Raw genomic sequence first — 17,195 nt, forward strand, 5'->3', positions numbered from 1 at the left:
GGTCAAATGATCAGAAATTCAAATTAATAGCGTCCACATGAGTGAGGTTTTCCTATAGGAAGACTTTGTAATTATCTCAATAAATACGACTTTCAAGGAGATTACAGCTCTTACTGGAAGGAATAAGTGTTAAGTGCTGCTGAACAGGAGGTTCTGGAGAGGTAAAATAAACGTTGCATTGCTATACTGTTAGAATCACAGATTGAAAAGGTAAAAAAAAAAAATCAGCCAAAAAAACTAATTCAATAAACTGAACAGTTTTCTTGGGGTCTGGAAACAGTCACAGAAACGTTGAATTTCTGGCTGCTTGAAACCTAGGATCTAGACAGTGTTTTTGAGACCTTCATCCCTTCATCCTGAAGGGTTAAGAGAAGACAGATGAGAGTCAGTTAACATATATTAATATTTGGTCTTGGCAGCTCCACTTCCCAGATGGTTACAAAAGGTGCATTGTACAAGTCTTCAAAAAAAAAGGAAAATTATATTCTTATTAAAAGCAATATTACCAATGGCTAATTTTGTATAGTCTATAGTTGTTGGAAGGCAGGCAGGCTTCTTCCTGATTACTTAATTCTCTCTGCACTTCAGGAGCTGTGCTATTGTCAGAATGAACTCTCAATGCATGGAGTACTGCCTTATAAATAGGACATCTTGTAATTTACTGTCTAAACTAGGACACTCTTGGGAGTGAAAGGGTGCTCTAAATAATTACACTGGGACCACAGGCATTATTAGGCAAATAGGGACACAGGGTCACCCTACTTATGAAAAGGCTCCCTCCCTCTGTATGCCACCATCCAGAGGGATCGCTTCAGGCTTCATCTTCTGATGGTTCTTAGAAAAAAATTTCTTGCTTGGTGTTAATTAACCTCTGTTGTGGGCCCCTGGCTTTGCATTTCTGTTCTTATTCTCCACCTGTCTCCACGGGACTGAACGCTATAGACTTCCAACGTACCTCTTCCCATGGGCCCTTCTGTGAGGACAGCATTCCTTATAAGGCTTCCAAGCACGTCTGTCTGCTCTTCTCTTCCAGCATGCCCATGGCTTTGCACTCTGCCACTAAGGGCCAACCTTGCCTGCTCCCCCACTCCCATCCAGGCTCCTGGGGCCCTGCTTCCCTGAAAGGAGAGGGTGAACAGTCCCCTGAAGGCCATGACCAGTGCGCCCTCCTGCGGGCCCTTGCCCTGTACTGTGACTCACAAGGGTCAGCTGGCAAGGCCCTCTGTCCACTGGTGAACATGCCTCAAGCCCACAGCAGCCTGACATGCCAAGTGTATTAGCACAAGCATAGTAACAATCTGTGGAGACAAAAACATTTCTTCAGAAGGGCCCATGGGGAGAGGCGCAATGGAAGGAAACTCACTGCCAAATACAAAGGCAGGCAGGATGCAATGACTTAGTAAAAAGAGCTTAGCTGATAACTAGGGCAACGCACGCTAGAACATGTCCTTTTCTCAGGAAAAAATGATGTCACTTAGGTCCAATTACGGAAGTCCCTGATTTAGACACACCCCTTACATACTTCTTGAAGGCGCAGGAGTTCTGAGCTCTTAACTTTCTAAGCTACAGGTTTCTTTCCTCTTCGACCTCATCGCTGTAGCTTCTGCTACCACTGAAGAACCTGCCCCATTTCTCCCCGAGTGCTGGTCCAGGTGGCAAGCCAGAAGGCAAAAGAGAAGGAAAAAAAAGGGTGAGGAGAAAGATGAAGCTCTGGCTAGCATGCTTGTCCCCACCTGGCTCCTTGGCCCACACTTCCATCTCTTAAACCAATGAGGGAGGCAAGAGGAGAAGGAGTGAAAGAAGGTGAAGAAGGTGATTTGGAGAAGGAAAGGGTGCATTTATGGGCAGGCTACATGAGCTCTCCTTAGGATATTACAGAGGAGGGTTCTCATTCTGGACAGGGCTGGATTAGATGCAGTCCCTATGAGTCCATGACTTTCTTACCTCCCTCTCCAGGAGCCTCGCCACCTGTCCTCTATTTGCTGTCTAATGTACGTTCTTCCAGCTGCAGCCTTGGGAAGGAAATGTGTGTGTGCGCACATGCCCTTGTGCAAACAGGAGGTGTATGGTGTACAAGGAAGCTGGGAGGACAAACCCTTTCTTGCCACAGTATCCCCCGCATCCTACTTTCCCTGCCTTGTTACTCCCTCTCCCTGGCCCGTTCCCATTTTCTTCACTCTACCATGCCTCCTACATGGCTTTCGCTCCGTACCCAGCCCTCCTTTCTGGGAAAGCCATCATCACCAGAAAGACCTGGAAGAGAAGACAGGATGTGTCTTGAGCAGCCCAGTTAGAGCTGATTGTACTTTTACACATGAACCATGTTTTAAATGGCAGTAAAAATACAGAACACTAATTTTATTATTACTTGTCATACCACATATAATTCAGATACCAAACAAAGCTAAACTCATTGTTGTTGAGTCGATTCTGACAGGACAGAGTAGAACTGCCCCATAGGGTTTCCAAGGAGCTGCTGGTGGATTCAAACTGCTGACCTTTTGGTTAGCAGCCTGAGCTCTCAACCACTACACCACCAGTAGTTTCCACCATTGTTTAACTTAGGAAGAACTTTAAAGCTACCTGCCTGGGCTTGAATTCTGGCTCCACCACACACTAACTGCGTGACCTTGGATAGGTCACCTAATCTGCGCTTCAGTTTCCTCATTTGTAAACTGGGGATAATAAATAATTAAAAATCTACCTCCCAGGGTCGTGATGAGGATTAAATGAGTGAATTTACGGAGAGCACTGTACATGATGCTTAGCACATGGCAAATGCTCCATTCATGTGGAATATTATTTTTAGTTTATGAAGGTAATGTCTAAAACAATTCCCTAAAGAACAGAGATGCAAAGCCAGGGGCCACAAGTGATAATTACAGGTGTTTCCAGGCTCATTTCCTTGTCACCTACATTATGCTTCATTCACATGGAATTCATTGCTATTCCTTCATTTGTTCAAATACTTGTGGTTGTTGTTAGCTGTGGTGGAGTCGGCCCCTGACTGATGGTGACTCCATGCACAACAGAACAAAATGCTCCTGGCACTGTTGTGCATGGGGTCACCATCAGTCAGGGGCTGACTCCACCACAGCTAACAGCATCATTCTTATGATCGGTTGTATCAGACCTTTGTGATCCACAGAGTTTTCATTGGGTGATTTTCGCAAGTAGATTGCCAGGGCTTTCTTCCAAGTCCATCTTAGTCTGGAAGCTCCAATGAAACCTGCTCAGCATCGTAATAACACGAAAGCCTCAACTGACAGGGGTGGTGGCTGACCGTGAGACGCACTGGCTGGGAATCGAACCTGGGTCTCCCAGATGGAAGGTGAGAATTCTACCACTGAACCACCACTGCCCCATTCAAATACTAACACCTATTATATGCCAAGTACTATTTTAGGTGCTGGGAATACAACTTGAATAAAATTGACACAAGACCCTGCCCACGAAGCTAATATTCTCCACCACAAGTGCTTTTCCTGCCTCAGGGATTGTACCTGAGCTGCCAAAACATCACCCATCCCTGTTTGTTGGGGGAACTCCTACTTAGGAAATAGCACATCCTTTGTGAAGACTTCTCTAACTTCTGTCATGCAGGACAAGACATCTTTTTTTTTCTATGAAATTCTGTACCTATTGTCACTATACATTACAATGGGCTGTGGTTCAGGATTTTAGCATTGGCCACCTATGTCAGCCTGTGAACCTACTGATGGGAACAGGCTCCATGTTATTAATCTTTTAACCCTGGCAATACTGGACCCATAGCAGGCACTTACAGGTTCCTGACTGACACTATCGATTATAGTTTATATGCTCATATGTTTATATCCTTCTTCATGCTTCTCAGGGTCAAGGGGCCATGTCTAACTCGTCTCTATAGCCCTTGTGTCCAGCAACAGAAACAAAAAAAAAAAAACCAAACCCAGTGCCGTCGAGTCAATGCCGACTCATAGCGACTCTCTAGGACAGAGTAGAACTGTCCCATAGAGTTTCCAAGGAGCGCCTGGTGGATTCGAACTGCCGACCCTTTGCTTAGGAGCTGTAGCACTTAACCACTACGCCACCAGGGTTTCTGTAAGTGTTCTACAAATATTTATTAAATGAAAGAAAAAATTAACAAATGCTTCAGCCTTTTTCTGTAGTATGGAAAAACTTCATAAAATCAGACTGACCGGGGAAAATCAGAGGAGCCATGGTGGTGCAGTGGTTAAGTGCTCAGCTGCTAACCAAAAGGTCGGTGGTTTGAACCCACCAGCCCGTGCTTCAGGAGAAAGATGTGGCAGTCTGCTTCTGTAAAAGATTACAGTCTTGGAAACCCTATGGGGCAGTTCTGCTGCCCTATAGGGTTGCTAGGAGTCAGAATCGACTCAACAGCAGCGGGTTTGGGGTGAAGATCAGTCAGAAGCAGTGAAAAGACAGTCAAGAATATTTTCCAAGAAGTTTCACTTTTCTTTTCAACTACATGCAATTAACTCAAACCACACTGATAACATGGTTCTAAACTCAGTTGTCGGAAATGAAAAAACAGGATTCATCTGTGATTAGCATGGACATTTGCAGGTAAATGCTTGATTTCCAAAGGCCTGTGTTTACAAACACTTTTAATCGGGCTAAACAAGCAGGTGGGCATTGTGACGACTGGGGAGATTTTTACCCCCCACCCCACAGCTGCTTATCTGGCATCTGTGCTCTGGTGCTAAGTTTACACTGGACCTAATTATCCGTGTTTTTTAAACAGATGAGCAGATAGGGTTGAAAGCCACTGGGTTAAACATTTCTCCACAACGAATTCTTTTTTCAAGGTCAAGTCAAAACACATTTCAGTCCTTACATTAAAGGAAGTTTCCTAAGCTTATAGAGATGAAGTGAGTGGAGACATGGGGGCCCTTTTCATGAGACCATTTCAGACAGGCCAGGGAAGGAAGCAAAGGGAGACCGAGGCAGCCAGCCAGCCAGTCGTTAATACCTAAAACCAGTTGCCCTCAAGTCCATTCCCACTCTCAGTGACCCCGTGTGTCAGAGTAGAACGTGTTGCACGGAGTTTTCAACAGCTGATTTTCTGAAAGTAGGTTGCCAGGCCTTTCTTCTGAGATACCTCTGAGTGCACTTGAATTGACAACTTTTTGGACAGTAGCTGAGTGCTTAACCATTTGTGCCACCCACGGGCCTCCCACTAATATTGATGAAGGGTCGCAGGCACTGGTGGTTCAGTGGCAGAGTTCTCACCGTCTACGAAGGGACCTTGGTTTGATTCCAGGCTGATGAACCTCATGCACGGCCACCACCCGTCTATCAGTGGAGCCTTGTGTGTTGCTGTGATGCTGAACAGGTCTCAGTGGTGCTTCCAGACTAAGACAGACTAGGAAGAAAGACTTGGAGACCTACTTCTAAAAATCAGCCAACAAAAACCCTGTGGATCACAATAGTCTAATCTGCAACCAATTATGGGGTTGGCATAGGACTGGGCAGCATTTCCTTCCATTGTGCATGGAGTACCTATGGATCAGGAGCCAACGTGATGGCAGCTAACAGCAACAACAGAATGCGTAGGGTGCTGTTTAGAGGATTAGGGATACAGCAATGCACAAAATAGCCAGTGTTCTGCCATCTTGGACCTTACACACTAGTGGAGGTGGGAGACAAACAACCCCTGACACAGATACGTGAACACGTTAAGTTCAGGTCCTGATAAGTGCAGTGAAGAAGAAATAGTAAAATAAAGGGAAGAGATTAGCAGGGCTGGTGGAGGCAGTAGGGGAGCCACATAGCCGGGGAAGCAAGGGCAGGATTCAGGGAGAAGGTGAGTAGGACTTGAGACTGAATGCTAAGAAGGAGGCAGCTCTGAGAAGATCTGGGGGAACGATATTCCAAGCAGAATAAACATCAAGTGCAAAGTCCCTGAGATACTGAATGAGCTTAGTGTGTCTGAGGGACAAAAAGAAGGCCCCTGTGGCTGGAAAGCTTTAAAAGCAGAGTAAAGTGAAGGAAAGATGAAGATAGAGAAAAAGGCAGGAGATTAGGCCGTGGCTGGCCTTGTAGGCCATAGTACAGAGTCTGGGATTTATTCTAGTTGCCAGTGGATGATTTTAAACAGAGGAGTGGCACTTCAGATCATCCTGGCTACTGTGAGTAGGAGGGACTGAAGAAGGAAGATGGAAGGAACAGGGAGGCCAGGCAAAAGGCTGTTGCATTGTCCAGGTGTTATGGATTGATCTGTGTCCCCTTCCCCCAAAAAGTGTTGGAATCCTAACCTCTTACCTGTGGATGGAATCTAATCTAATGTAATATAATCACCTTCTATAATGCAATCTAGTTTAATGCAATTATTCAGTTGAGGGCATATCTATGTTAGGGTGGATCCAAAACTTAACCACTTCTGAGTCATATAAGGAGCATATTAGACACAGAGACATGCACACATATACTGGGGAAGACAGATGCCACGTGACGATGGCCAAAAACCAAGGAAAGCCCAAGGCTCCTGACACGGCTGAGACCTTTATTTGAACTTTTGGCCTCCAGAACAGTACGAAAATAAAGTTCTGTTCTTTAAAGTCACCCACTTGTAATATTTCTGTTACAGCACCACTAGGTAACTAAGATATCCAGTGAGGATGATGGTGGCTTGGATTAGGGTTTCAGTGGTGAAGCTGACAAGATATGATTGCATTTGTAATATATTTCCCAGGTAAAGTGGACAGGTCTTACTGATGCATCAAGGTGTAAGGTAAGAAGCATATACCAGAGCAGTCTTCTTGACCCCGTTGCCCTTACCAAAGACTTTGAGGTGGATGGACGCGTCCTGCTCGCCGGCCTTGTTCTCCGCAATGCAGACATACTCGGCCTCATCGTTCTTATCCACTTTCCTGATGGTCAGCTCAGAGCTGTCATGGCTGAAGATGTACTTCTCATCTTCCTCATCTTCTATCTGCTCCCCATCCCTGGAGGGTGTAGAAATGCAAAGTGCCATGATTTTGATTACAGAGATAAGATGTTTATTTTTAATTAATTTCCATAAAATGCAGGCAGAACCAATAGGAAGTACTCGTTCTTCACAAAAGGCTAAGGTGGCAAATTGTACTTCTATGGATATTCTTTATTCCCTCATCCAATCCTCTGTCCAAGGACTGTAACCTGTACCCCCAAAGGCTCAGGGAGTGCCCCCCCCCAGGTCACATTGTCTGGTTCTGGCCCCACAAGACTGAAAATTAGGAAATTCAAAGCACAAGGCAAGAGAACCTTACAGAAAAGAATCCATTCTTTGTCTGGAGTTGCTATTCCCCAGAAGCCCACTCATTCCAGTGAAATGCCAACACAGGGCCAAAAGTGGGCCTCATGATGTTCCCTTCTCCTTGAGTCCATGGCTAAAGGCTTGAGCCCATGCCTTACTTTGTCCAGCTCATAGTGGGCTCTGGGAAGCCTTCAGCATCGCACACCAGGGTAACCGACTGGCCAAGGTTGGCGGTGGCATTTACTATGTTCTGCCTGGCTTGGACGGTGGGTGGCACTGGAGGGAAAGAAAATATCGTCAGAGGTGGTTATGAAAAACATGAAGGGACCCAACGGACTGGAGAAGAAACACTCTCAGGGAGCCCCAGATCAAGGGGTCCCAGCCTACGGGTCAAGAGTGTGTATGGGGGGGAGGGGCTCCGGAGTTAGCATAAGGGATCTAAATTCATGTGTGTACAAAATAAGTACTTCTAACTAAATAAATAATTCACCCCAAAACAAGCATTACTGTTTTTCAAGAGTTTAGAAGTCATAATAACGCATTCCATTCATTTTAAAATGGTATTAGATTTACAATAGCTATTTATCATTATGTATTTTTTTTTTTTTTATTTTCTCAGTCGATGCACACTAAACTTACAACTACCATGGTCAGTGGAACTTCATGTTAAAAAGGGCCTCTTAATACTGGAAAAGGTTGGAAACCACTCTTTCTGGTGATTAAATGGTTAATACCAATTTGCAAAGTACCAGCTCACTAGAAAGTGACATTTCTCTGGGATTGTCAAAAACGACCCAATGCACAAACGGTTTTTACCAAAGGAATGAAAGGGGGAAGAGTTTGGCAGAAAAACAGATCAATAACCAAAACAATTCAACCATGATTTACTTATTTTCTTAGTACTGACATTATAATTTCCTGTAAACATCTTGTAAATGTCAGATTGATTCCACGGGTGTGTTTAGTTGCCACCGCAAATTAAGATGACTAAATCCATGGACCATGATTCTAACTATTCTGAGGCCTGAATTGATTGGAATATTTCCTTTGAACACTGAACCAGGGGATGAACTTCACAATTACTGTAACGCCAAGGACAATTAGGATGAGTAAGGATGTATTAGCAAGTCTGGGGAAAGTTTCTAGATTTATAAGACAATGAAAGACATTCATAACTACACCAAAAGCCCCCATAATAGAGGGAGACCAAAAAAGCAAGTGTATTAAAAAAAAAAAAAAGAGCCAGAGGCTATGAACGATTCATCTGAAATGAATGAACGAGACGAGACAGGACAGGGTTTATTTTACAGACCGAAGAGGAAGTTAACGAGAGTGATTTTGGGGAACCGAGGTTGTAGCAATGTGGACAGCAGGAAGAATGGATTGCCTCACCATTCACAATGACTTGAATGTCCTTGAAGTTGATCTCCCCCCGAGCCAGGATTCTGCCCTCACATCGGTAAGTGCCCTCATCTGTTTTCTTGATGCCCCGGATCTGCAGGTAGTTGTTGGACAGGACTATAAATCGGACTGGAAGAGACAAGAGGCAGGTTCATCCAAGGATCAGTCAGAGAACTCTGGTATCTGCAGACAGGTAGCTGGGCCTTCCTTCTGCCTAGCTCCAGTCTTATGGGTGGGGCTTTAAGCTGAAATACAAAAATGTGTCCCTAGCTTTGGAATACACCCAAGAGCAAAGGTCTACTGGAAACTTATCTTCTGCTTTGGAGAGAAAACCAAGTACCTGAATATACTAGTGACAGATATATGACCACTTTGGCCCTGGAAACTGCATGGGATTTTTAGGGCGCTTGAATCTGACTTTGGACTGGGATGCTTCAACGGCTGGCAGAGGTGGAAAACATAGGGAACCCGGTGGCCCTGGGGAAAAGGCAGCTGCCAGGAAATTCAGGTCTCACCATCTTTTTTCAGGATGACATCTCGGCCTTTGTGCTTCCAGATGATGGTTGGGGGGAGGGAGCTGACCACATCACACACAATCACAGCATCTTCCCCCTCCCTGAACTCCTGTGGGGTTGGAGCATTCTTGAACATGAGCTTCTCTGGAAAATGAGCAAGACAAGAGTGAGGGGAGGCAGCTGTGTCTCCCACAAGAGATCCCCTTCCACTAGAGCCATGCTGGCTGGATTTGAGTCCCGGGCAACTCTCAATCCCTATACATAGTTGTATAAGAAGGGGTTGTACCCAGCACTTGGCCAAAGACACCTAGGCATAGAAGCTGGCACAAGTAATGTCAGCATGTGTCTTCATTGTTTGGCAGCCAATATCTACCCATTTGAGTGACAAATTTATCATACTTTGTGCATACAAGTGTCCATGGGGAGAAAGGACCATCTTTACCAAGGACCCCTTGCCATGTGGGATGGTGCTAAAGAAAGACAACGCAAAGGTGGAACGAATGGGTAGAATACCTATTCTACAGTGAACAATAGACAGTCCTTTCCCTGTCTCTCACTCTGTCCCCCCCCCCCCGCCCCCACTGAGGACGAGAACAGAAGAAAAGCAGGCTTAATGGCAATAAATACTATGGCAATCAATACTGTTCCATTAGCTGTCACCCTTACTTCCTTAACTTATTTACTTACTTACTGTTCCATTAGTTGTCATTGCACTGCCCAACAGGACAGATGCAATGATAATATCTACTGAGATGCCACCTCCAGACAGGGTTTCAGTGGCAATGGGAACTGCCTGCTCTGAGTGGCACAGGGTGTTTGGATATAATCCCCCAACCCCACTGAACACTTGGGCTCCATTACCAGGAGGGGAGTGTGAAATAAGAAGAGAAAACCTGAATGGTATTAATAGTCAATGCTTGGAGAAGGGGTGGGGGACCCCTAACTACCCTCTGAAAACTGTGTAATTTGAATTTAGAGGATGGAGTTCAGGGAGCAGGGGGTGACTATGACCAGTGTGAACCAGGATTGTGAGTTCCGAGTTGGCCAAAGGTTGTTTAAGAGTGTATCGGAGCTCTTAGCTCAGTTAGGGAGAGGGAAGGGGACCTGCCAAGCCCTCGTCCTGTCCCTGCATTGCCACCCCATCCTTTTTACTACCCATGTGTCTCCGTGGCCAAAGGAAGGGACAGGGATTATTACAGCAGGAGAAGATAGAGGCTCTTACGGAAGATCTTCACATTGACCGTGGCCTCCGACTCACTGCCATCCTCACCAGTGACCACACACTTGTAAATGCCAGCGTCGTCGATGTTGGCGTTGTAGATGGTGAGGGTGGAGGAAGAATCATCGTTCCACACCACTGAGATCCGCTGCTGGTTCGGGGTGAGCTTTTCTCCATTAGGGGAGAACCAGGAGATGTCTTTATCTTTAGCATCCCCTGCCACTATGGAAAAAGAAGATTATTCTCAAACCAGGAGGAAGATGAAAAGACAAAGTCCCCTCCAGAGTGACAGTGGGTGCTCACTATGAGCTACTGAACAACGGATCAGTCAGGCTTGGCCGTCAGGGAGGGATGATCATTGTGGCTCTATTCTGGCTTCTGTGTTTCATTAATATACTCATAACACCTTCTATGGTTTATGTTTGGAAAGAACTCAACAAACACTTGTGCTGGTATTTCACACAGTGGTCCAATCCTTGATGAGGGAAGAGAAATTTGTTGACAACCTACTGTGTGCCAGCCACTAAACTAGGTACTTACAAGCCACACAGCATGGGGAACAAAGGGAGTTAACACGCACAGAATCCGAGCTCAAGGGCCTAGCTGGTCTGAGCCAGCTGGTCAGCTTGTTTGCGAGGGCTTAGATTACGGACTCCTGAGTTGAGGACTAGACAACAGCTCATCTAGGACTATGGGTTCCAACCATTTCATTCTAGCATCTGCCATTTCAGCACACCCTGCTTCAGACAGACAAATTTACTAAATGCAGCCAAGAAGGTGGCCAGGATCGCCCATGCCTCCTATCCCCAGGCACCTAAGACAGCCAGACTGCTGCTTAGCTCTCGCAGACCCTGAGCCCAAGCAGGGTACAGGGCTCTTGGATCCTGCATGTGGCTCCGCCCTACCTTGCACAGCGCCCTTCCCCAGCCTACGTGGCTTGGCCCTGCACAGATGCTTAGCATGGAAATGAGGCAGCCTTCCTTTCAGGGCCCATCATGTTTTCAATAAATACCACTATTTGCAAGATGTGCTGTGGGCTCCACGGCTGCAACTCCAGATCATTTAAATTGCTGTAACGAAGGCAAAACTGTAGCGAACACATACGCCAGCCACCAGCCCCCACATCCAACGCAAATCATGATTGCATTTAAAGGCTCCTCCCCTCAAAAGCTGCTTTCTAAATGTCACAGTTTACACCTAGCTCAGCTCTTTCCTGGTTCTCCTGTGTTCCCAACCCCAGAAATATCACATCCAGAGAAGCCGCCACCTAATTGGAACCCTTTCCCCCACCAGACATTTCCTGGTCATTATCTGAGGCTGTGGAAGCTGGTGTATTTTCTAAACAAGAAACAAGGGCACCAGGTCTGATAAATCCTAGCGTTCTGGCTGGAACAACAGGTCAGAGCATTTGCGTTTACAGTTGCCCTAGAAAACTCAGGACGTATGGCCTCACAGCTAAAGGGAAACCAGTCCTCAATTCACTTTCAGGCATGTTTTAGACCTTCTTGGATTTTCCTGTTCTGGGAGATTCTAAAAAATAAGCCTTAAAGCAACCCACTGAAGTATTACTTCTGAAGCAGTGCTGTTCTCGAGAGACACTGGCAGAACTCTGGACGTAAATTGAGCAGAGAGGTCTGGGGAGGACTCACTAGTCTGTCATTAGTTGTGTTAATTTTCCTAAGTAAGTCCCTAGACTCCCCTCCATTACCAAGCAGGAATCTAGATGACGCGTTTAACTGCCTTGGGAAGCCTTTGAAAGGGGAAGGAAGAGGGTCCTGGAGCTCCCCTGACTTGAAGGGCTGCACTGCTGATCCTACAGCATAGCAATGGCAAGAATTCTAGGCATGGTACTATCAGCCTGGCACAGGCATGGCCCACTGGCTCCCGCTCTGCCCCAGGACTGTCTCAGGCAAATTCTGAAACACAGAGGGGCACGGGGGACTTGCCTTGGCACAGGAAGAATTTGGACTCTCCAACGCTGATTTCCCCTTGGCTGGGAACGATATCCACCTGCAGAGACACTGAAAAAGAGAAAGTCCAGTTTGAACATACTTTGAAACTTTTGAGAAAGGAAACCAGAGTTCCCATTAAAAAATGGGCTCCTCCAACTCACTTTAAGAAAGAGTAAGGGGAGGAACTTGTTTGGGATTTGAAAACTTGTCACCACTAAAGTATCTACAGCTCCTCATGCTGCAGCCAGAAGTGGACACGGTCGAGACCACTGCCAGACAAAAGTGCTCTCCCTATCAGATCTGGGGTGACTTCTGTTCTCAGTGGAGTGCCGGGGTGGTACAAACGGTTAATGTGTTTGGCTCCTAACCAAAGGTTGGAGGTTCAAGTCCACCCAGAGGCCCCTTGGAAGAAAAGCCTGGAGATCTACTTCTGAAAAATCAGCTATTGAAAACCCTGCAGAGCACTTCTGCTCTGACACACATGGGGTCGCCATGAGTTGGGATCAACTCCATGGCAACTGGTTTTCTGCCCTAAATGTTTCTGACCCCGTGAGGAGGTTTATGGTCCTGCTCAAAACTTCTTGGATTCACCAGAATACCAACCCAACCAATCAAACCAAACCAAACCTGTCGCTATTGAGTCAATTCCAACTCAGGGTAACCCCATGTGTCCAACCAGGTCCTTTCAAATATCAACTGGAAGTATCCCCATAGGCAGAGAGTGTGTCGAGACCAAATTGAGCCAGCAGGAAGCCTACCACTTTGGAACTATGCACAAAAGTCTTTTGTCAATTCTCCCTGCCCTCTTGCCCTCTGTTTAATAGCCATGGAGAAAGATAATGTGAAGATTCAAACCGGTTTTGAATTGCCAGACAAACATTCATGTTACCTCATGAGAAAGAGAACCAGCTTGCTTCTTGCCACAACAGAAGCCAGCATCAAACATTGTCAACCCAATTAGTCAGATACTCTTCTGAAATTCTGTAGGCTACTTCCTGCAGGAGACCCTGTATTCTTTGGTTACTCTCGTGGAATTTTAATTTAAATATCCACATGCTCTGTCATCCCACTCCACTGATAAGATGAAATACATTGCACCAGATCTCACAGATCCCTGTATTCATTCTGTTCCCGGTTTATCTGCTCGGAGCAGATAACCACTCCTCATGAAAATAGGGTTTAGGAGGAAAAAATGCTTTATTCATTTGAATTCAACTTCCTTCTGCTCTCCTCCTCTTAAGTAAACTCAATTTGAAAGCTAAAGGCAAACGGGCATTTTGTTCAATGCATGCAGCTTCTTAAAAGCAATATGCAGGAGGTGCCTGAACAAGACAGGCCGGCAGGAGAGGCTCAGTGAACGCCTCTGTGGAACAGCAATTTTCTTTTCACAGTAGAATGGAGGCAGTGCTCGTTGCCATGGTGACCGACTTGCAGGCATGGCTGCTGCAGGTCTCCCTCATTTGCTCATTCCAGGAAGAGACCACAGATGTGCCTCCGAGGAATACAGGGATCAAAAGGCCTGCTTGGGCCCTGCTTGGGCAAGGGAGAGGAAGGGTTGGGGGGCGGGCAACTCAGCTACTGGGGGCACAGCCTTCCTAGCCATTCTACCAACAGATAACACAGTTCATGGGAAACCCTGTAAAGCTGTAGGAAGAAAAGGATGACTTGGGGGAGAAAGGAACTGAAAAGGGGAGGAGCCTGGGACAGGGGAGGAGCCTGGGACAGGGGAGGAGCCTGGGGTAGGAACTCAGGCATGGGGCAAGAAAAGGAGAGCACGCTGCACATTCCACTGAACAAGAGATGGGAACTCAAGGCTTCAAAACTCTGGTTGGGGAGATCTGGGCAGCCAGTCTCTCCCTTGGAGGCCTGGTTGCACAGTGGTTAAGCCTCCATCTGCTAACCCAAATGTCAGCAGTTTGAATCCACCAGCAGCTCTCTGGAAACCATATGGTGGCAATTCTACTCTGTCCTACAGGGTCACTATGAGTTGGAATCGACTTGATGGCAACAGGTTTGGTTTTTTTTTTTTGGAGTCTCTCCCTCAGTCTGTTGACGACTACTTATTTCTGGCTTAGGACTGAATTCTTACCTAAGCACAATAAAAGCCTTACTGGCAAGTGTGACTAGCTGTGATTGCTTTCTCTTCTTCTTTTCTGGCTAGGGCTCCGTTTCCGGGTTCCACTGCATTCTAAAATGTCAGAGCCAGAACAAATTGGGATCGACTCTACAGCAGCTGGCTTTCTGCCTTCAATGTTCCTGACCCCTTGAGAAGGCTTACGGTCCCGCTCTAAGCCGGAGAACTTTGGGGGTTCCTAGGAACAACAGCCCAACCGTGTCCTGACTCCTCATTTTCCAGATGAGTGGTTTCCCTAAGGCTGCTTCTAGTGAGGGCCAAGGTGGCCCCAGAGCCCAGGGCTCCTGGCTCCTAGGGGGATGTTCTTTCCATTATGGAATGCTACCTCTGAGAGGGGAGGGTAAAATATTTCCATTCAGTTTAGCAAACAACTTGGTGCCATGAGTAACAACCATCAGTAACAGAAGTGAATAAGCCCAGGGTTCTAAGGCCCCATAGTATGTGAAGAACACAGGATCTGTGTCCTGGATGGCCTTATAGGGAGATATAGTAATATGCCAGGGACATCCATTTCAAGGCTAAACCAGGACCTTTTCTACGGTTCACCTTCCTTGGGAATAATGGGCAGGCCTATACATCCGGAAGCTATATCTATGCCATCTGTCACCTAAGTAATGGTCTCTTTGGAGTTTACTGGGGCGTTCTTTAGCGAAGGAGAGGCATATTTCTGTCTGGAAGATTCTCTGGCCCATATGCTGAGCATTAGCAGCCAGCTTCAACATATGGATCCCGTTACTCTCACAGAGGCCTCTTCTGCTTGGGGAAGGATATTCTGATCTCAATTGAAAAAACAGTCTTCATTTTTTCATCTCTTTTCAAACCGAGCTCGACTCTCAGGGGGCAGGAGAACAAGGCAAGGCTGAGGGGTTTTCCTACCCAAATGTGGCCAGTATCTTACCTCTGGGCCACAGAGAGAAATAAGAAACGAGAATTTCAAAGGAATTCCAAGCTTGGCCAGATCCCATGTACATATTTATCATCACAGACGTTTTTAAAAGAACAGATATCCATTTAGACTCCTGACCTTTTGAACTATGGGAAAGATAGCAATTCCTCCCTCAAAACACTGGAGACAAAGCTGGGCCAGAGGAACCCCAGCCTCTCTGAAAATTAGAGTTTGGAGATTTTCCACGGCAGGACGCAGACAATGGCTGGTTATTCTTTCCCAAACGACAAACCTTGAAATACATGGCTTAGTAACGATAAATGGAAATTCTGCACCAAACCCCAAACTCCTTCCCTCCACTTCTTGCTGCCTTTTTCTTACTCTATTCATCCTTTCCTTATTTCCAATAAAAACGCCTATCTCAACCTTCACCTTTCTTCAGTTGCATATGTAAGTGAAATTTCCTACCCAGGTATAACTTACACCTTTAAAGAAACATATATGAAGACAGTCCTCACTGAAAAAGTATCCCATCTCCTGCTTTGCATAAATACCTTTGCATAAACACATAGCTGAATCCAAAGATACATGCTTTAGAAGTGTAGACGCTAAGACGTGGACAGGGCCCGGGGCAGAGCTGAGAACCGCCCTCATTCAGTGCTTTTTCCATATTGCCTTCAGTAACTACTCAACCCCCAAAGCATCTTGCAGTGTGATGGTTCACAGTTTCTGGCTTACAAAATTCACTTCATTATTTCATTTGATCCTCACAACAGTTCTGAGAGAGAAAAACGATGATATTAATGTCTCCACTACACCAAAGGGGAAATCGAGGCTCAGAGAAATTAAATGACTTATCCGGGATAACTCAGTTAACGAGTAGCAATGCCAGGATTAAAAAGCACCTAACTCTAAGGCAAAGCAGCCCCGGTGATGCAATGGCTAAGTGCCTGGCTGCCACCCGAAAGGCACCAGCCACTCCGTGGGAGAAAAGAGCTGGCCATCTGCTCCCATAAAGATCTCAGCCTAGGAAACCCTCTGGGGCAGTTCTACTCTGTCCTGTAGGGTTGCTATGAGAACTGACTTCACAGCACAAAGCAGCGATCCCATGGCAGGGCCAGTGGTGGTTCAGTGGTCGAGCTCTCACCTTCCACGTGGGGGAGGTCTGGGTTCAACTTGTGGCCAACGCACCCATGTGCAACAGCCACCCGTCTGTCAGTGGATGCTTGCATGTTGCTATGATGCTGAACAGGTTTCAGTAGAGCTTCCAGAATAAGATGTACAAGGAAGAAAGGCCTGGTGGTCTACTTTCAAAAATGAGTTTAATGAAAACCCTATGGATCACAACGCTCAATCTGTAACTGATCATGGGGATGGTGCGGGATCGGGCAGTGTTTTGTTCCACTGTGCATGGGGTAGCCACGAGTCAGGGGCCAACTCAGTGGCAGTTAACAATTCTAAGGCTCAAGCTCTTTCCCCTATACTCCACAACTCATCCAGCTACCCACCTTTTGTTTGCCTCTGAACAGGCATATTATAAAACCTATTAATACAGGCCCCTGCCCACCTGTAAGTTTGTCACATTGTGGGGGCTTGTGTGTTGCTGTGATGCTGGAAGCTATGCCACTGGTATTTAAATACCAGCAGGGTCACCCATGGTGGACAGATCTCAGCTGACCTTCCAGACTAAGACAGGCTAGGAAGAACGAACTGGCGGTCTACCTCTGAAAAGAAGTAGCCAGTGAAAACCTTCTGAATGGCAGCAGAACACTGCCCGATATGGTGCCAGAAGATGAGCCCCTGAGGTTGGAAGGCACTCAAAATATGACTGAGGAAGAGCTGCCTCCT

General features: G+C 46.3%; 1 protein-coding gene across 1 annotated transcript in view; it reads right to left on the bottom strand.

The window, feature by feature from the left end:
- The window catches only part of NCAM1 (neural cell adhesion molecule 1), a 75,910-nt gene extending 59,331 nt beyond the window's left edge, over positions 1-16,579 (bottom strand). The window contains exons 1-7 of the mRNA XM_064268336.1: positions 16,495-16,579; positions 12,322-12,396; positions 10,379-10,597; positions 9,157-9,300; positions 8,633-8,770; positions 7,399-7,516; positions 6,784-6,950 (exon numbers count right to left, since the gene is read on the bottom strand). Of these exons, the coding sequence (XP_064124406.1) occupies positions 6,784-6,950; positions 7,399-7,516; positions 8,633-8,770; positions 9,157-9,300; positions 10,379-10,597; positions 12,322-12,396; positions 16,495-16,579 (946 nt within the window). The remainder of the gene's footprint in view (positions 1-6,783; positions 6,951-7,398; positions 7,517-8,632; positions 8,771-9,156; positions 9,301-10,378; positions 10,598-12,321; positions 12,397-16,494) is intronic.
- Positions 16,580-17,195: the final 616 nt, after the last annotated feature.

The sequence above is a fragment of the Loxodonta africana genome, chromosome 15 (genome assembly GCF_030014295.1).
Source record: "Loxodonta africana isolate mLoxAfr1 chromosome 15, mLoxAfr1.hap2, whole genome shotgun sequence".
Taxonomy (NCBI): domain Eukaryota; kingdom Metazoa; phylum Chordata; class Mammalia; order Proboscidea; family Elephantidae; genus Loxodonta; species Loxodonta africana.